General features: G+C 40.7%; 1 protein-coding gene across 6 annotated transcripts in view; it reads left to right on the top strand.

The window, feature by feature from the left end:
* Positions 1-20434, top strand: part of Slc12a6 (solute carrier family 12 member 6) — a 92997-nt gene that overhangs the window by 57581 nt on the left and 14982 nt on the right. For all 6 annotated transcript variants that reach the window (XM_087911315.1, XM_087911314.1, XM_087911313.1 and 3 more), the window contains 12 exons: positions 4861-4955; positions 5797-5928; positions 6857-7003; positions 8112-8166; positions 8620-8750; positions 9838-10079; positions 12303-12517; positions 14424-14582; positions 14688-14786; positions 15029-15086; positions 18590-18764; positions 19005-19123. In XM_087911315.1, coding sequence (XP_087767441.1) covers positions 4861-4955; positions 5797-5928; positions 6857-7003; positions 8112-8166; positions 8620-8750; positions 9838-10079; positions 12303-12517; positions 14424-14582; positions 14688-14786; positions 15029-15086; positions 18590-18764; positions 19005-19123 — 1627 coding nt within the window. The remainder of the gene's footprint in view (positions 1-4860; positions 4956-5796; positions 5929-6856; positions 7004-8111; positions 8167-8619; positions 8751-9837; positions 10080-12302; positions 12518-14423; positions 14583-14687; positions 14787-15028; positions 15087-18589; positions 18765-19004; positions 19124-20434) is intronic.

The following is a 20434-nucleotide window of genomic DNA, read 5'->3' as shown; positions in this document are numbered from 1 at the left end:
AGTTTCCTAGAATATTTTAAAGAAACTTTCACATTCCGTATGGGTTTTTGTTTGTTTTACCATTTACAAAACTGGCACTAGTTAGCAAGGGCTCAGCGGATACAGGCGCTTGCTGCCAAGCCTGATGACCAGAGTTCAATCCCAGGGCCTCACATGGTAGAAGGAGAGAACCAATTCCCACAAGTTGTCCTTTGAACATCACATACATGGCAGGTGGCACATGTGACCAAATGTACACCAACAAAAGTAAATTATTGTAATTTTAAAAATTACTTTATTGGACCAGAAGTGTAGTACACACTTTTAATACCAGCACTCAGAAGGCAGAGGCAGGTGGATCTGTGAATTTGAGGCCAACTTTGTCTACATTGTGAGTTCTAGGACAGCTAGAGCTACACAGTGAAACCCTGTCTCAGAAGAAAAAGGTTATTATAATAAATACACAAAATCATCTTGTAGCTATATTAGCATGCCCATCAGACCCTATACATCTCAAACTGCTGTGCTGTTAGAATAGTTTTTCTGACTCCAGGGCTTCTTAGTGTTGTACATTTTAATTATCAATCTCATTTTCATGCATCTGCCACCACAAGAAATATATGTGTGCATGATTGTATTGTCTTTTTCTTCCATCCTAAAATCTGTTCTTCTGCTTTTGTCTTTTGATTGACATCTCATTTTCCTCAAGTGTTTTGTTCTGTTTTGTTTTTAATGTTTCAGTATTCTTGCTGAATTTTTCCTTGATATTTTGGACTTTTACCTCCAATTTACTGTTTGATTCACTTTTGTGACTGTCTTGTTGTCCATCTGTTTGTTTGAATCTTCTATATGGCCACTGATTCTTTCAAAAAAGTAAGACTCTGAAGGTGGGCAGAGTTTTCCTGTTCTGGCAGCCAAGCCCAAATAACCACTCAGGAACTGATTGTAAATGCTCTGCCAATAGCTCAGGCTTGTTACTAGCTAACTCTTAAACTTTAGCCCATGTTTCTTATCTACTATCCGTCACATGGCTCATGGCTTGCTCCCTTATTTTCTACAAGTCCTGTTTTCTCTGCGTCTGCTGGCATCTCCCTGACTCTGCCCTTTTTCGTCCCAGCATCCTTAGTTTGGTTGTCCGCCTGTTCTTCCTGCCTGGCTGTTGGTCAGGCAGCATATTATTAGACCAATTTGAGTGACAAATCTTTACAGTGTACAAAAGGATTATTCCACAGCACTCTGAATTCTTAGACATTCATCTTTCTCAGTGGTTTCAATTCCTTCCTAAGGGAGTGGTTGGTTGGGATGGGCCATGGAAGGTGGCTGTGTCATATGCTTTGTGTTGGTTGTAGTTTGTGCATCTCTTAGAGTGTGTTTGACATTCAGTTTTGACTTTCCCATCTTTGGAATATATTCTGTTTTGTTTTCTGTAATTCTCCCTAGAGGGTTATCTGCATGAAATTTAGCTATGTGGACTGGAGAAATTTAGTGTTGTTAAGTGTAGTCACTGAGGTACTCCTATCATAGCTATGTGCCAACAGGACCAAGGCTGGAATGGTGCATGGAGAAACAAGGCAGGCAGATGGGGTCAGAACCTCAGTCATTGCCTGGATCATGTGGATCCGCTGGGGACCAGAATAGCAAATGTCAGCCCCACTAAAGTCTGGGTGCTGTCTATGTCCTGTGACTAAAGTGGTAGACTTTAAGTAACCTCTGGGGGACCACAGTAGTATAGACTCCGGGGTCCTGCAGTGACCACAGGAACCTTAGACTTCAAAACCCCACACCCCCACTAATCTTAAAGACACTGAAGACAAAGCCCAGTTTCTTAGCAGACACTAAAAGCTGAAGCTCAGGCCCCCACTGTCCTGTGAGACCACTGGGACTGAAGGCTAGTTCAGTGCTCTCAAACCCCAGGAGACCCAGGGAACTAGGCCCGCAGTGGTTTCTGGCCCTGCAGAAGCCTGAGGTAAATAAATGCAAATTTTAAAATTAGCATATATTTACATTTCCCTGTTTTTAAATTTTTAAAAAAAGTACTTTATGTGTATGAGAGTACTTTGTCTACATATGTGCCTGTGCCCCACGTGTGTGCCTGCTGCCCATGGGCCAGAAAAGGATGTTGGATGCCCTGACACTGTAGTTACAGGTAGGTGAGCTGCTGTGTGTGTGCTAGAACTTGAACCCAGGTCTTCTGAAAGAACAGCTGAGCTATCTCCAGCCCAACATTTCATTGTTCTAGAAATATCTCTTCACAGCCGGGCTGTGGTGGCACGCGTCTTTTATCCCAGCACTTGGGAAGCAAAGGCAGGCTGATCTCTCTGAGATCAAGGCCAACCTAGTCTACAGAGATTCAGGACAGGCTCCAAAGGTACACAGAGAAACCCTGTCTCAAAAACTTGAAGAAAAAATTCTCTTCACATTTGTTTGAGGAGTCTAACGAAAATCCTATCTTAGATTTCAGTCGTAGCTTGAATTTTAATCTGTGAAAGTTTACTTATTTAGCTTGTGATTTGCTGAGGAAATTAAGTTATTCCACATTCTGACTTTGGTGGTTGTGTCTTTGTGTATGCTTACCATGTTCCTCCTTTGTATTGTCTGCGATCCTGAGAGGCTTCATTAGACTGAGCGTCCATTCTTTTGCTAAGAATACATAGGATGAACAGTGTCTTAACTTCATATTTGTTAGTCAACAGGCTCATGGTCATCTGCATTTGCCCACTCGAAGGTTATGCCTCAGTTCTTTATTGATGGCTTTCACAGCCCTTGGTGAAGATTGCCTAGATGTGTTATTTTCACCAGGGTTTGCAAGTTGGCAGGGATTTCCTATGTACTGTTCCACGAATCACAAATTAACTACAATGTGCTGTAAAAAAAAAATAGTGTTTAGCTATATAATTGTCCTCAAAACAGGCAGCACAGTTGATTCTTCAACTATTTTTCAGAGTTGTATTTTGTTTCCTTAAAACTTTGCATAATTAACTTTTTAAAAATATTATTTCGAGTTGGGCAGTAGTGGCCCATGCCTTTAATCCCAGCACACGGGAGGCAGAGACAGGTGGATCTCTGTGAGTTCAGTACCAGCCTGGTCTACAAGAGCTAATTTCCAGGACAAACTCCAAAGCTACAGAGAAACCCTGTCTTGAAAAACAAACAAAAACATGTATTATTTCGAATATCTCGTGTGTTCTGTCTTCCCATCATGACCATCAAGAACTCATGGCCTTCCAGATGACCGGCTCATTTCAGTAGTTTTCTGGATTTTTTTTGCCAGACTCATCTTCCATATTTAAAGTAATGTATGTTACTTTAATGTTCTTTCCTTTTTATATTAGTATGTTCTTCAATAATGGAAACCTTAGTTTTAAATCGTATTTACGATTTTTTTTTCTCTTCTCTCCTGCCAGACTGGGCAATCATGTAACTTAAGCACAATTTTAAAAGCTAAAGATTAGGAAGTATTCATATAACACAAACTTCGCTATCTCAGAAAGTCTGTTTCTTTGTTGATTTGCAACTAATTCATCAGATTCCAGTTAAGTACCTCTCTCAACATAAAAATAATATGGAAGTGTTCATACAAAAATATATTGGATGCTTCCATGAAGATACACACCTATAATCTAATAATTTGGGGCTAAGGAGGGATATTTAAGAGTTTGAGACCAGTCTGGGCCTCATAGTGAAATTTTTTCAAAAACTACTACTGACCTTCAATTGCTTGGTGTGCAAAAAACAAAAGACTGTAGAGTGCTTAGCTCCAGTTTGGACAATCATATATTATCTCAAGGCTGAGGGATCTTTTTGGAGGAGGGGGCAGAAAGATTGTAAGAGCTAAAGGGTAAAGAAAGCAATGTTTCCCAGACAGAAGCATATATGAACTTAGTGATTTTGACAGTGTGCACAAGACTTACACAAGCTCCAGCCAAACAGAATTCATGCATAGTTGGGAATATGTAATCCCAGCGCCAACTGAGGAGCTATTAGCATTTAGTGATGTCTGGGAAAGGAAGATTCAGGTCATTGTTTAATGATGATGACCTTGATAATTGTGATCACATACCAGAGCAGACCTCAACCCCAAACTAGCTGAGCAGCACAAACTAGACCTGATGGGGAAAGAAGGTCAAATTAAAACAAAAAGAAGAAGCAGCAGGAGTGTCCAAGTTCGGTTGGAAACAATGAGAGGGTTGAGGCGGAAGTGAGGGGATTGGGATCTTGAATATATTCAAAATACATTGTATGCAGTTCTCAAGAATTTTGAAAAGTAATCATCATCATAGATTTAATCACCTGTTATAATTGATGGCATCAGAAACGACGAGGTCAGCAAGATAGCTCAGCAGGCACTTGGTATGCAAGCCTGGCAACCTGAGTTTCATGCCTTGAAGCCTAGTAAGGGTAGGAGGAGAGAACCAAATGTACAAGTTGTCATCTGACCTCTACATGTACACATGACACATGCGTACATAATACGCGCACGCACACACACACACACACAATAAATTTTTAATGTCAGAAGGCCCATTATCAACAACAACAGTTTGTAAAGTAGCCCATGTCCAGAGTAGTATAACACGCCAAGAAAAAAGTACTGTGTGTTTTGTTTATTTATTTATGGGTAAGTTTAAGGTTAGGCACTCAGTTGTCTCCAGAGATCTCTGTACTAAGAAAGGGAATTCTTCATGTTGATTTCCTTGGTTTCCCTATTTGCTTTTGTTCCTGCTAGAAAAACACCACATTCTCCAAGCAGTGCTAACTGAAGTCTACCAATCAGACTGAGCCTGAATCTGAACTGGTCTCTGTTACCACAGAGGCAACATAGTTATAGGTGCTGGTGGCTCAGAACCCAATGAAAACCCAAATTTTGCCTTTCTTTTTCAGATGATGGACATAAGAAAGCTCGAAATGCTTATCTCAACAATTCCAACTATGAAGAAGGAGACGAGTATTTTGATAAAAATCTGGCACTCTTTGAGGTAATATTTTAATTATGTATGTGTCTGTGGGGGAGTAGAAGAGGGCATCATATTTCCCTGGTAGTTGTGAGCCTCCCAACATAGATGCTGGGAACTGAACTTTGGTCTCTGGTAAAGTAGCAAGTGCTCTTACCCACTGAGCATTCTCTTCAGCCCACAAAATGGAAATCTCATCACGCATATACAGGAAATATGAAACCATCACATTTGCAGAAAAATGTTTGAAAATGAAAATTATTATTTTAAGCAAAGTAAGACAATTGCTGAATAGTGCATTTTTCTCCTGTGTGTGTGAGAGAGAGAGACAGACAGACAGAGACAGAGAGAGGCAAAGAGAGAGAGAGAGCACGCGTGCAGAAGGCAAACTGAGAATGGAGGAGAGGTGCTAGGGGGGCAGAGAAGTGGAGACAGGGTAATAGAATGTCTGTAATGTGAAAGCAGAGGAGACTAAAGAGGGCAGGAGGATCTGGGCTGTAGGAGGGTCAGAAGGAATGTGGGCAGGCAGAGGGGGAGGGGAACACTTTAGAACAAAAGAATAATTACATATTTGTATGAAAGAAACCTTAATGAAACCCAGTACTTTGTATCTTACCTTAACTTGCTACCCTAGTTAAGTGTAGTCCTTTTTGCCGTCTCAGGGCTGGGGATCAGCCCCAGGACCTCATGCGTGTACTCTCAGCTCCCTGTCGTCTCTCACATGTCAGGGACAAGGCTCACTGAAGAATTTTCTTCATGTGTTTTCCCGGGAAAGAGTTTATCATTTATTTTGCTGTTTCCTGGCAGGAAGTTTATTTTGTTGCTGAATTCCAGTATCCTTCATAAATTATTTCTGACTTTATAGGAAGAAATGGACACCAGACCGAAGGTGTCATCTCTCCTCAACCGCATGGCCAACTATACTAACCTGACACAGGGAGCAAAGGAGCATGAAGAGGCGGAGAACATCACTGAAGGGAAGAAGAAGCCTACCAAGGTGAGGCCTCAGGATGCAGGGCAGATAAAAACAGCCCCATACATGAGAGCTGAAGGCATGCCCAGGGCACCAGTCTGTACTAAGAAACTGTATTAAATGCTTGCTATACCCAGTACCCATTCTGATCGTTGGCACCATGGCCCAGACAGAATGTACAGTACTATAGCTTCTCATGGGAAGCCAGTCCCTAAGCCACAGAAACTCGGTAGGTCAGAGAGCCCACTGACATGGTGGATTTGCACAGAAACTGTCCTAGTAAGGAAGTTAGCGTGTTAGCAGAAGTGTTAGCACATCGGTGGGGAGGGATATCTCTACCCAGCCTCTGGTGCCATCTGCCTGATACAATGGTTTTTGTTTGTTTGGTTGGTTGGTTTTGGTTTTGCTTTTTGAGATAGTGTTTCACATATAACACAGGCTAGCCTTGGACTCAGAGTCCTCCTGCCTTAGCCGCCCAGGTGCCAGGATCATAGGCATCAACCATGATAATGATTCCCAGTAGTTGGACTTTTCTACTACTACTGTTTTTCTTACAATAAAATTATGCCATTAAACATAGTTCAGCTCTTTGCAAAGGGGCTAGTGGCCCTCAAGTTCATACTTTCCCAGACTGTTTCATTTACCAACTATTGTTTAAAATTTGTACTTAATTCTCAAGAATTTCCACAAGTTGTTCTGTTTTAAAATGAGAATAAAACTTTAACAACCTTGAAGAATAGACATTTTTAGATTGTTGAGTGGTCCATTGCTTAGGAATAATAAAAACATGGGAACTTATCTAAATTACAAATGTATACTGATAATGGAAGTATAGTGATGAACTTCACTGAGAGCTGTTGAAAATAATGCATAAACTTTCCATCTGTGGTAAATCTCAGCATCTTTTATGGCTAACTATATGTTTCTTTCTGTCTTATATTTTTATTTCCAGAGCCCCCAAATGGGGACTTTTATGGGTGTCTACCTCCCATGTCTACAAAATATTTTTGGAGTGATCCTCTTCCTGCGTCTTACCTGGGTAGTGGGCACAGCTGGAGTCCTGCAGGCCTTTGCGATTGTCCTTATCTGCTGCTGCTGTGTAAGTCCTGCGCCGGCCCCTAGAACTCACCTGCAGCATTTCCTGTTGCAGTTATGCACTTGACCTCCTGGGGAGCAGGAACAGAAAATACATAGAGACTCACGATCCCAACAGGAGAGAGAGAATTCGACCTTAAAATGTTAAGGATTTTCATTCAGCACCTATTATCCATTATTTCCTATGTAGTATATGGTGTATATGGTGTCCTAGATTTTTGGAAATAAACAAAATGCAAGTCTTCAAATAATTCAAAATCTGGGTAATTTGGACTTGAAAGCACTAATGTTGTGATGTATATGCTATTTTTAAATGTTCTGAAAAATAAAATTGACAGTGCCTGGGAAGGGTGAGGTGAATCCGCGTTCAGTTTGGTTCACTTTGAAGTCTCCTCTCGTATGCCTTCCCCAGAAATTCCTCAGTTGTTTCCGGCTCTTCTCTCCTACTCAGCCCATTCTGGTTTTCCTTTCATTTAAACTGCTCATTTTTATATATCCCATCCCCATCCATCAATCTAGTGCCCCCTTTGTTTTAGTAACCATTGTATCCTCCGTATGCATTATGCTCAGCTGAGTGCTAACCACGCAAGTTAAGCAAACCTAACCTATGTCATTAATAACTTAATGGCACTGCTTTGTCCACTCCCAGTTTCTCAAGCTTGAAACTTCAAGGCCCTATTTGACTCCTTGGTTGCCATTCATCACAGCGGTCTGTTCTCTCTGAGATACTTCATATGCATGCCCACTATCTCACTGTAGATGATACCTCTCACTTATACAACAGCAGCCTACTGGCTAGTCACTGTGCCTCCAGCTACTCCCTCTTCGAAGACCTTTATCTGCTGTGTTACTAGATAATGTTTTAAATTTGGCCTGGTGGTCTCTTTCTTGCCACATATTGTTTTTGGCATTGTAGCCAGTCTGTAGTTAGAGTCTAGCCTACTTTCCAGTGCTGTCTCCCTAGCTAGTCCTTTAAAATATGCTACGCAGTAACTCTTTGTAAAAGTAGATAGAATTAAATATTTGTAAATGCTCTGAAGTCTTGATGTGGGAAAGTAGTACTGAAATGTTAGCTCTACCCAGTAGTTAAATTCTCTTTTCTCTCTCTACAGACAATGTTGACTGCCATCTCCATGAGTGCCATTGCCACTAATGGAGTGGTGCCAGGTCAGTAGCCCAAGCTTGAATTTCAGGGATTATTCTTGATTAATCACTGTGTCTATGCTGTAAAGCTGGAAGTGTGAACTCCAAAGAAACTTTTGTGTTTATTCTGTTGTTCATAGTGTACTGTAACAGTGTCACCTTCTAGAAGCCAGGGACAAATACTGTTTGGCTTAATGATGCTATCTTTGAAATCTCATTATTTCTAGAGTACAGTGCTTTAATTTCAGTCACATACTTAGCTTATAGAACACATTTTACTATACTCTCATATTCCTGTAGGAAATAATCTAATTTTTCCTAATAGTAATAAAATGTATTGTGCACATCATACTCCCATTAATAAATCTACTGTTACATTCAGAGTTTCCCAAACATCTTTTGTGCATATTTTTGAATTATTACTTAGACTTGCCTACAATCCTCTTAGTGATAGCCTCCTTTTATTTTGTCTTGTAGCTGGGGGCTCATACTTCATGATTTCCCGGGCCCTGGGCCCAGAGTTTGGTGGGGCTGTTGGCCTCTGCTTTTATCTGGGCACCACATTTGCAGCAGCCATGTATATTCTTGGTGCCATCGAAATTTTTCTGGTAAGTAACGAATTAGTTGCGTCTACAATCTAGAAGCTCTGTGGGTTTGTTTTCTTAGATATTAAAGTTTCTGAGATCAGGTGTGGCAGCCAGTCAGATGTTGGCTGCTGTGACTGTGCTCTTACTGTGACTCTGAGGCAGAAAGGTTGAGGTGTCCTTCACCTGCCATCCTTTCCGAAACCGCTCTCCGATTGTTCCCAAGTCTATTCCCTCAACCAGGGAGCTCATAGCAACCTAGAAGACTTGTGCCAGTGTAGAAAAGTAAAATAAATCTCATTTGCTAATATTGTACATGTATGTGTTCTAGTGTGTTGAATACATGTGTGTAGAGGCCAGAGATCAACCTGGTTCCTCCCTGTTGTTGTTCCTCAAGAACCATCCAGTTTGTTTTATGAGGTGGGGTCTTTCACTGGGACCAGAGGCTCACCACCTGGCTAGCTTACCAGTCAGCCCTAGGGGTCCACATGTCTTTACCTTCCCAATGCTAAGATCACAAGCACATGCCACTGTGCCTGGCTTTTTACATAAGTCCTGGGGATCAAACTCAAGTACTAATTCTTGTGCAACAAAGCACATCACTGACTGAGCTGTATCGCCAGCTTCTCTTTTTGATAACTTTATCCCAATGAATGAGTTTTCATTTCTCTACTCATACTATAAATCTTCTCTAAAGCCTTTTAAATAGAATCATTTTTTTTCTTTTTCCCACTTGCAAATGTAGATATTCAAAACAGCAATGAGAAGACAAAAATAATCCATGAGATAACATTTCTATAGACATTCTAGAGCCAAATAAAAATTTGGTTAATTGGCAGCCCAGTGTGTACATAACTTTAATTCCAGCACTTGGGAGACAGAGACAAGTGGGTCTCTTTGCATTCCAGACCAAACAGGGCTACATATTGAGACCCTGTTTAAAAACAAATGAATAAAAAGAAGAAAGGATTTTAAGGAATAATGTTTTTAATAATTTCTTATTTCAGCTTTCTTTTCCTTTGTAAAAGTAATATAAGCTGTTATAGTCCCTCTACTTGATTGTTTCTAAATGACTGCGTTTCTTTTCTGCTTCTTTTTTTTCTCCTAACAGGTATATATTGTCCCTCGAGCTGCCATCTTCCGCAGTGATGATGCACTCAAGGAATCAGCAGCCATGCTAAATAACATGCGTGTCTATGGCACAGCCTTCTTGATCCTCATGGTCTTGGTGGTGTTCATTGGCGTACGCTATGTGAATAAGTTTGCCTCACTTTTCCTGGCCTGTGTGATTGTGTCCATTTTGGCTATCTACGCTGGTGCCATCAAGTCTTCCTTTGCTCCACCACACTTCCCGTACGTGCCCATGTTTCCACCGAGTCATTGTTGGGTAGTCAGTGCCGTATCTGGTGATGTGAGCATTTCCATCAGAATTTCATGGGGTGATTTCCCTAGTGACCCAGTTTCCCAGCAGGAAGCTTCCTGACAAACTGTCCTGTTGACCCCTTCCTCACTTCTGAAGTGTAGACCTAGCGACTGCAGCCATCATTAGGTTTATCTATTTTGGTGCCCCCTTTACCCCATAATGATTGTGTTTATGTGAACTGTCTCTGAAGGACTTTGTAGTCATAGTCATTACCAGCAACCTTTATGGGGCATTTCAATGTTCAGTTGCCTTTTAAAATAAAAACCAGTACAAAAGAATTCTACAGTAGCAGTCTGGAGGGAGGACTCTGTAGCTAAGAGCCCTGGATGACCTTCCACAGAATCTGGGTTCAATTTCTAGCACCCACATGGTGGCTCACTGTCTGTAGCTATAGTTCCAGGGGATCTGGCCTGGTGCACTCTTCAGGCCGGGCACTCAGTTATTTGTAATCTTGTTACAGAAGTTGCTTTTGAATTCAGCTGGGAATCAAATTTATTGGTACTATGTTGATTTAAACAGGTTGCAGAAAAAAAACAAATATTTTTTTCACGATGAATAAAACCCACAAATCCAGTGCAGATGAAAGTAGTGGGGCAAGAACAGGACCTTTGTGATTTCCTTACTGGTATTTGGCATTTTTTCTATGTGATGTCAGTTATATATTCATCATACACTTTCATTTTGCTTACTTAGGGGCCATAAAACAATTAAAGATTCTTTTCAAAGTTATAAAAGTTTTAGATGCAGCATTTTAGCTGTGTCTCAACTTGGGAAACTCCATTTTGTTTCAGGTTCCCCTCTGGGGCTTCTCCACCTCTATTTGGTTGGGGGAAAAAGAAACAGTGCATGTTATTTTGTTTGTTTTTTTTTTAAATTCTAGCATAATATGTTTTAAAAAACAAAACAAAACTAGAGGATCCATGAGGCAGAGCTTGGGATTGTCAAGTAATAGAATGCGGTTCATTATGCATGTATGAACACACTCTGCAGATTCCGAACCTTGTTTTCTTCCCCTCAGGAGTATTTTACTATGGGTCTGTTACTCCATCCTTGTTTATATCTCTGTGTAAAAGAAAAAAATGAATCTGCGGTTAATATTTGTATTGTCCTTAAATTTTCCCATTACTACTGTGTCTAGGCTTAAGGTCAAAAAAACAGTTTTCTCTTGGGCCATAGAGGGACGTGCTTTTCAAATCTAGTCAAGCTGTTCTACAACAATAGCCAGAAGGTTCAGCAGAACAGGCAGTTCCAAAGGCTCTTAGGAGTGTAAAGCCCCTTCTTTCATTTCAGACCTTTTTTCTTTCTCTCCTTCTTACCACCCACCCCCCCCACCCCCGACTCGAAAGGAAACAAACAAATGAAAATGTGATCATTGGAACTTTAAAAAAAAGATCAGCATAAGCCCTCTGTGGTTTTGCTGTTGTTGATGAAGGCAGAGTGGGTGGGGGAGGTGGGGGGGAGGATCACTTGTGTGCCTGTGTGGAAACCAGACTGTATCAGGTATCCTCCTCTGTTGCTCTCTGTCTTACTCCCTGAGACTCCCTAAACTTGAAGCTCACCACTGTTGTCATTGTTTAGTTGGTTGGACACAGCCTTTCTGTCTGTCCTTACCTGCTCCTATCCCCAGGGCTGAAATCACTGGCATGTGTAAGCACACCAGGCCGCTTGCCTGTGTGCTAGAGATCTGAACTCAGGACTGCATGCTTCCATAGCAAACACTGGACACCACTGAGCCATCATCCTAGCCCCGCCAGGATTCTTTCTGGCCTGAAAATGGATGAATAGCCAAATACGTTTAGACCATAATTCAGTATAGTTTCTTTGTACAGTTCCTGTGTTTGAATATCACCTACATCTGCCATTTGTATATGACCTTGATCTTGGGCAGAATATTGAATGTCTGTAAACCTTAGTGCCTCTGACCACAGAAGATAAATGTTAAAATATTGTGAGATCCATGAGGATTATACTGGCAGAAAATGCAAGTCACTGTGATCATTATTCCTTGTCCTTTCCTACCTATGGCAGGAGAATCTCTCAGAAATGAGATTTTTCTTTCCCTTTACTAACCTGCTTTTCCTCTTTAAAACTTAGTTTTCTCTGTTCTTTTTCCCCCTTCTTGATCTTTCTCTTCCCTGTTTGTTTTGCTTTAGGGTCTGCATGCTGGGCAACCGCACCCTTTCATCAAGACACCTTGACGTTTGCTCTAAGACCAAGGATGTTAACAACATGACAATGCCATCAAAGCTGTGGGGATTCTTCTGTAACTCAAGTCAGTTTTTTAATGCCACTTGTGATGAGTACTTTGTTCACAATAATGTCACCTCAATCCAAGGCATTCCTGGGCTGGCTAGTGGTATCATTACTGGTAAGTTAGAGTTTAATTAGACTCATTTTGTTTCTTGTTGTTCCTTCTTTAAGGACAGTAAGGGAAATAGGCTTTCCCATCTTAGGAGGGTTTTTTGCCCCTAATTTTATTATATTAATTATGCATAACAACAAGTTTATTATCTTATTTTATACATGTATATTATGTATTTTGATCATACCAACACATACCCCCATTCTCTCATTTGTTTAGGATTGCTCATAGATTCATGAGTGTCGTGTTGTTTATAGCAGCATGGGCCTCTTACAGTGGCTACAGGACTGAAGAAAATGTCTCTCCCACCCATGTCAACCATTAGCTGGGTATAAAGCCTCAGGGATGGGTGGGGTAGTGTGAGTGCCCCCTTCCTCATGTGACAGGATATTGATAGAGCCAACCTTGTGAAGATCTTGTGCAGGTGATCAGAGCAGCTGTGAGTTCAAGCATGCAAGGGCCACATAAGGAATCAGCATTCTGGTTCATTCCATCCCTTCCTCTGGATTTTCCATTCTTCCAGTCCCCTGCCTACAATGTACCCTGAGCCTTGAAGGGGATGATACAGCTGTTTTTATGACTAAACATTAGTCAGTTATTCTTATCACTTTCGCCAGTTATTAATGAACCTCCACAGTTACCATTCATTGCCCACTGTAAAAATAAAATTCCCTGACCAAAGCTGATAGCAGCACTAACATATAAGCTACACATAGTTTAGAAGGCAATTTGACAAGCACAGCATGTCTATTAGCAAACATAGACAGTAGCTTCCCCGCTAGGACAATGACCTGGACCTAAGTGGTGATGATTATGATTGCAGTGGTAAGGACTGAACCCAGGGACTATTTTTGACAAGCTCCACGTGCTGTACCACTGAGCCGCACCCAGCCCACTGTCTAAGACTCTTCTGTTGGACTTGGCAGGGGTCCCTGTGTATTAGTCCCTGTGCCTCAGCCTCCTGAGTACTGGGAGATTATAGGCATGCACCACCATACCTAGCATATTTCTGCTTTTCTCTCAGGGAAATTTTCTGTATTTAGAGCTCCATTACAGAGTGCATCTGCTACAATTTGCCTTCTTTTGAGAATAGAGGGAGACAAATGACTTTTTAGCGTAGGGTAAGATAAAATATTTTGTGAATATTTTTATTTTGCAATGTTCTTCAAGCTAATGTCTAACTCCTGGGCTTAAAAAGTCTTTCTGCTTCAGGCTCCTGACAAGCTGGGACCATAAGGATTTGCCTTCGTGTCTGACTCAATGTATTCTTGAAAAATTGCCAGTGATCTTCCCGCAGTGATAGCTAAAATAGAACTGTTTTAATGTCACCAGACACACATGTTTTCCTAGTTCAGCTAAATTCCTGGAATTTATTCCTTAAATGGCGTCCTCTTAAATGTTGTCCACCAATTTCTTTGCCCATTAAGCAAGTTCATACTAAGAGGTTAAAAACTTCTTTGATATTAACTTTTAAAAGTAGACTTTATATTTTATAACTAATTTAAAAATAGGTTTTTGGGGGCATTTAATTTTAGTCTGTTTAACTTTCACAAATTTGTATTAGAAATTTAACTGCATTTATTATACCAAAGCCTTGTATAAAATTATATTAGAACAAATGAGAAATAGCATTGGTTTTATTCAATTGTATTTAACATGTGTTCACGTTGAAGAACAATGACTTTAAAAACTATCCTAAGGGGCTGGAGTGGATGTAGGTACAGTACTTGCCTAGCATGTAAAAAGCTCTTGGGTCAGTCTCCAGGACAGTACTTATAACAAGAACTATCGGGGCTTCTGATTGAATGTTGCTTGGGTAAGAAATCATGTACTTATATTACTTCCATGTTGTTTATATCTTTATATCCTCTTTCTTCCTCTTTTCCCACTCCCACCTCTCACACCTTTGCAGAAAACCTTTGGAGTAATTATTTACCAAAGGATGAGATCATTGAAAAGCCATCAGCCAAGTCCTCTGACGTCTTGGGCAACTTAAACCATGAGTACGTCCTTGCTGACATCACCACCTCCTTCACTCTGCTGGTGGGGATCTTCTTCCCTTCTGTCACAGGTAAGCAGTGGTGTTAGGTTTTAGAAGCCATCAGCCATAGGAGATAGACATATCCTCAGTGTTCTAAGTTCGCCCATAGGCTAACTTGGTGTTTCCCCTCACTAGGTATCATGGCTGGGTCAAACAGATCTGGAGATCTGAAAGATGCTCAGAAGTCCATTCCCATTGGAACCATCCTTGCCATCCTGACCACATCCTTTGTGTGTATCCTTTGAGTCGTGGTGGGATCATGCAGTAGAATTGAGATAAGTATTTTTACCTAATAATAATAATGCTCTGACTACTGCCACTAGCCAGATAGTTGCCCTGCTTCATAAGCATCATTAAAGAAGGATTTTCTAGGATTAGTGAATAGCAACTCAGTATGTGACAAGGGATCATCCTGAGGGTAGTTACTGTATAAAGGTGAGGGATAACAACAATTTCCTTGACTGTCAGCATAACAGATTTAAGCAATGTTGTCCTTTTTGGCGCATGTATTGAAGGAGTTGTTCTCAGAGACAAGTAAGTATAAAACCATGTGTCTGTCTTCCATGGCATCTGGTCACTCATCATAGTGTCAACACAGATGTACTCTCAAACCAGGCCAAGGTGTGAATCATAACTAATAAAATAGAAAATGTATATATGTATATATATATGTCTCGTGTATATATGAAAGTGATATATCTATATCTGTGTCTATATATGACATACAGACATACAAAGGAGGGTGTGTGTATGTGTGTGTGTCAGACAGAGGAATATATATCACTGAGCTTGTGTAGCACAAACAATATTCTAGGTTTGATCCCAGCAATACAAAAAGCAAGGTTTAAAAAAGAAATTAAGATATATGTGCATAATTTAGCCTATGAAAAAATATTTTGTGATTTTTTTTTCTTTTGCAATGTTCCCACAAGCTAACCTCAAATTTATGGGATTAAGCAGTCCACCTGCCTCAGGCAGTAAATAATTAGTAAATAATGAGGACCAATGCTATTTTATAAGATTTTACTAATATAACTCTTCCCCCCAAAAGCCGTGTTGACTAAATACTAAGTACTTTCCTGTATACCAAGAACTGCTAGAACGCTGAGCATAACAGCAGGGCGAGCGGAACTGTGTGGTGTCTCCAGCCTCCCTTTATAGGGAGGCTTTGTCCACTCCCACTTGGCGTTCTAAATGGAAGTGGGACACCGATTTCCTTCGTGAAGATGCCTTAGTATTTACTGTTTCTTTTCTCTCAGATATGTTTTGTGAGATGTTTGTCAGTTCTCTCCCTGAAACTTGATAAATGTTGTGTTGTCCACATCTTGGCTCACATCCTCACCCCACTCTCTGTTACAGTGGACTCTAGATATCGTCCTAGCCTAGGAGTCTTCCCTCCTTTTCATCCATCCTCCAAGTCTTTCTTAAGCCCTGTGAATGCTGTCCACTTCTCACTTTCAGTGGTTCCATCACTCAGTACTGGGCTTCAGGGTCTTTTTCTCCCTTTATAATCACATAATAATTTCCCTTTGAGTTTTACCATCTTCTTCCGTAATGCCGCCACGATGCTCCTTCTGTATACCTTTGTCTATGTTGTTTCCTCACTTCAGTTGGTTATTCCTACTGGGAAGACTCACCCCACCTCAAGACCAAGTGAAGGGTCTTCTCTCCTGTAGTTTTCCATCTTCACCCCAAAACAGAACCACTCCTCCTTTTGTCTGTCCTCAATATTTGAACATACTATGGTGTTGCTCTTACCATACTGAATTGCAATTACTATTTTCATATTATGTTCCCCCGATTGAGCTCTAGGATTCCTGATTGGCAGAAATCCAAGCACAGACTATTGTGTGTGTTTGTGTGTGTGTGTGTGTGTACAAGGTGTAGTGTTTCACTCTACTGTTTTATTGAATGGGAACAGTGGTGAATTTATACATATATAGAAATTACTCAGTTTTAGTTTGAAGAATTACTGGCCACTATCTCCTAACATTGCATATGTTCATACCTGTCTTGGCAGTTTCATTTCTGGGTATATTCATCAGAAATGTTTGTGCATATGCATTAAGAATCATAGTGGTAATATTTTTAAATGGTTCAAATAAAAGGAATCCAAATATTCATTAGAAGTAGAATGCATAAATTATATATTAATCCAGTTGTCAGCCATGAAGCTGTGGGAGTACATGAAGCACACAAAAATTTTGCAGTTCTGAGAAATCAAACACAAAATGTATGTATGTGTCTCAGAATATTACTAGCATATATAAATTTCTTACTTTGTTTTGCTTTTGTTTTTTACTTTTGTTTTTGTTTTGGAAACAGGGTTTCTCTGTGTAACAGTCCTGGCTGTCCTGAAACTCACTTTGTAAACCACGCTGGCCTTTTATTCACTGAAATCCACTTGCCTCTGCCTCCAAAGTGCTGGGATTAAGGGTGTGTGCCACCTCATCCAGCCATACATAAATTTATTTCTATTCCCACATATTAGTCTTTATTTCTCTGAAGCACACACTGGTATGAGTTTTAATACTATGCTGTTTTACCTATTTCTTTTTTTTTCTGGGGGGAAGTGTGTGTATGTTTGTGTGTGTGTGTCTGTGTGCCACGCAACTGTAGCACACCTGCCTAAGGAGAATGTTGGGTGCCCTGCCCTCTCATTCTCTACCTTATTTCCTTGAAACAGGATCCCTCACTTACCCGACCTGAATTGGCAGCCAGAAAACTGTGACAGAACTCCGGAGTTACAGCTGTACACACATCTATTTTATACTAGCTTTTTATGTGGGCTCTGAGAATTTTAACTCAATGCACTTACCCTGAGACATCTCCTCAGATTCTGTATAGTTTTATATAATAAAACACATCAGTGATCTTAAATATTTTAATATATTAATTTTTGCAGTTACTTGCTCTTAGGAATCTGCTTCTATGAAAAATATATTATGTGTCAATATTTATATATATTCATAAAGATATTGATTATAGGGCTGGGCGGTGGTGGCACTCGCCTTTAATCCCAGCACTCGGGAGGCAGAGGCAGGCAGATCTCTGTGAGTTAGAGACCAGCCTGGTCTACAAGAGCTAGTTCCAGGAAAGGCTCCAAAGCCTGTCTCGAAAAACCAAAAAAAAAAAAAAAAGATATATTGATTATAGTATTTCATATAATAGAATATCAATAGTGTAATGTAAAAATGTTATAAATAGATGGAAATATCCAAAGTATGCATAATGCTAACTAACAAGTTAAGATTATGGACCTCTTGAGGTGGTAGAGATGGCTTAGTGGTCTGCCGGACCCAAGTTCAGTTCCCAGCACCTACATGGCTACTCACAACTATCTGTAACTCCAGTTCCAGGACTTTTGACATCCTTTTCTAGCCTCTGCAGGCATCTGGCACATGCACGGTATACAAACATTCATGCAGACAAAATGAAAATTAATAAATATTTTTAAATTTTTGTGGACCTCCTCCCTGGTGTGTTTTTCTGCAGTCTTCCAATTTCCATCCCAAAGCAGATTCACTGCCAGTAAGAAAAAAATCTGTAAGTGAAACTTGGCTTGTTTTCTTACTGTACTGTACTGGGTTTTTGTTTTTTTTTTAAATACAGATTATTACCCCCCCCCACTCCAGTGCTGCAAAGCATTGAACCCAGGGCATCAGAAATAGGTCAAGCAAATGATGTGTTGTAATAGCTATACCCGCAGCCCAGTAACATTTTGTTTATTTTTTCAAGACAAGGTTTCTCTGTAGCTTTGGAGCCTGTCCTGGAAACTAGCTTTTGTAGACCAGGCTTGCCTTGAACTCAGAGATCCACCTGCTTCTGTCTCCTGAGTGCTGGAATTAAAGGCGTGCACCACCGCCACTCAGCTTCCAGTAATTTCTTTTTAGACAGGGTTTGCTAGTATCATGTTTACCTCAGTTTGCGTCTATAAAAATTATAAGCCTGAAATATTCACTCATGATTATCATCCATTTTTTTCAATCTGAAGTTGTTTTCAGATAGAATTTCTCCACTGTTTATTTCTTTCCCAGATTTGGGGATGCCGTGAAAGGCAATTTGGTTGTTGGCACCTTATCTTGGCCATCCCCATGGGTGATCGTTATTGGCTCCTTCTTTTCAACATGTGGGGCTGGACTTCAGAGCCTCACAGGTGCACCTAGGCTGCTACAGGCTATTGCCAAGGATAACATCATACCGTTCCTTAGGGTGAGTGACACTTTGTTGTGCCCTCCTTTTTCCCAGGTTTTGTAAAAAATGTTATCGTTTTCAGCTTAACAAGTGGGAGATCATAAATGTTGAGAGATTTAGAATTTTAGTACGAGGTCCTCAGAATCCTTTGTATGTGTTTATATGTGATCGCTGTGAAGTTGTTCTTATTTTTCAGATGTCTGAAACTGGCACACTGGGTCACTGCCCCGTGCCTGATGTTTTCCCTCATCTGTACAGGTTTTTGGTCACAGCAAAGCCAATGGGGAACCAACCTGGGCCTTACTTCTAACTGCTGCCATAGCAGAGCTGGGAATTCTCATTGCCTCCCTGGATCTCGTTGCCCCAATTCTTTCAATGTAAGAGCCACTTCCTCTCCTCAGCTATGGTTGTTTAGTGATATGTAGCTTGATTTCCATTAGTCATGTAAAAGTAGTGATAATGACAGAGTTGATGAAACACAAGACTTCACTTCCCTTCCGAAATTATTCCTGAGATGGGGCTGGAGAAATGGCTAATTGGTTAACAGTACGTACCATGTCTTCCAGAAGACCTAAGTTCAGTTCCCAGCCCCCATGTAGATCGTTCACAACCTCCTGTAAGTCTAGCTCTAGGGGACCTGATACCTCTGACCTTTGTGGGCACTCATATGTACACACACACACACACTTAAATTCTTAAAAGAATATTAGTTGGCCAGTGATGGCACACACTTTTAATCCCAGCACTCGGAGGCAGAGGCAGGTGTGTCTCTGTGAGTTCGAGGACAGCCTGGTCTACACAGAAATCCTATCGCAAACCACTCCCTCACCCCAAAAAAGGAAAGACAGACAGACAGACAGAGAGAGGGAAGAAGGGAGGGAGGGAGAGAGAGAAAGCAAAGAAAGAAAGCATACTCCTGAGAACTTTCATTTATAAGGCTAACTTTTATAATTGACTGTTAATTTAATGGGGGGGGGGGTGTTCCTACCTATATAACTTCTAAAGTTACTTGTATCCGTCTCCTTTTCCTTTTGTTTCTTTTATTTTCTTTTTTAAATGTTGGCCTTTGAACCCAGGGCTTTGTTTGTACCAGGCATACTCTCTACACTATACATCTTTCTATGAAGTGCATCATCCAGCCCCTGCCTTTATCTTATGAATCATTAGTAGTTGATTTTGCTGTTGGCTTCTCTTTGTTTACCTGTGACATTCTGATGACTAGCTGTCTGCCTGACACTGTAATAAACTGGGAATATAACAATGTGTTCAAGGATCTGATGGTAGATAAGGAAAACAAGAATTCCCCCACATAGTGCAATGAATGGAGAATGCAAAGGTCAGCGCTGGGTGCCAAGAGGGCACCTGAACAGAGAGGATTCCTGTGTCTTGAAGGCTATCTGGTTATTTGTGAAGCAAAGGCGGCTCTTTCTTAGTCTGCAGTTACAGAGATTCAGTGCCCTCTTCTGGCCTCTGCAGTCACTAAGCACAGTGTGCTGCACATATCTCAGGAAAGACAGCATCCCCATAAAAATAAATGAACCCCTACTCAGTATCATGGTACACACCTTTTAATTCCAGCTCAGGAAGCAGAGACAGAGAGATCTCTGGGAGTTTGATGCCAGTCTGGTCTATATATCTAGACAGTGAGTTTTAGGACAGCCAGTGTTGCATAAATGAAACTCTGTTTC

Source organism: Myodes glareolus, chromosome 10 (assembly GCF_982192425.1).
Source record: "Myodes glareolus chromosome 10, mMyoGla1.1, whole genome shotgun sequence".
Lineage (NCBI taxonomy): Eukaryota > Metazoa > Chordata > Mammalia > Rodentia > Cricetidae > Myodes > Myodes glareolus.
Note: the sequence above shows the minus strand (reverse complement) of the source record. Positions and strands in the feature narration are given on the sequence as shown.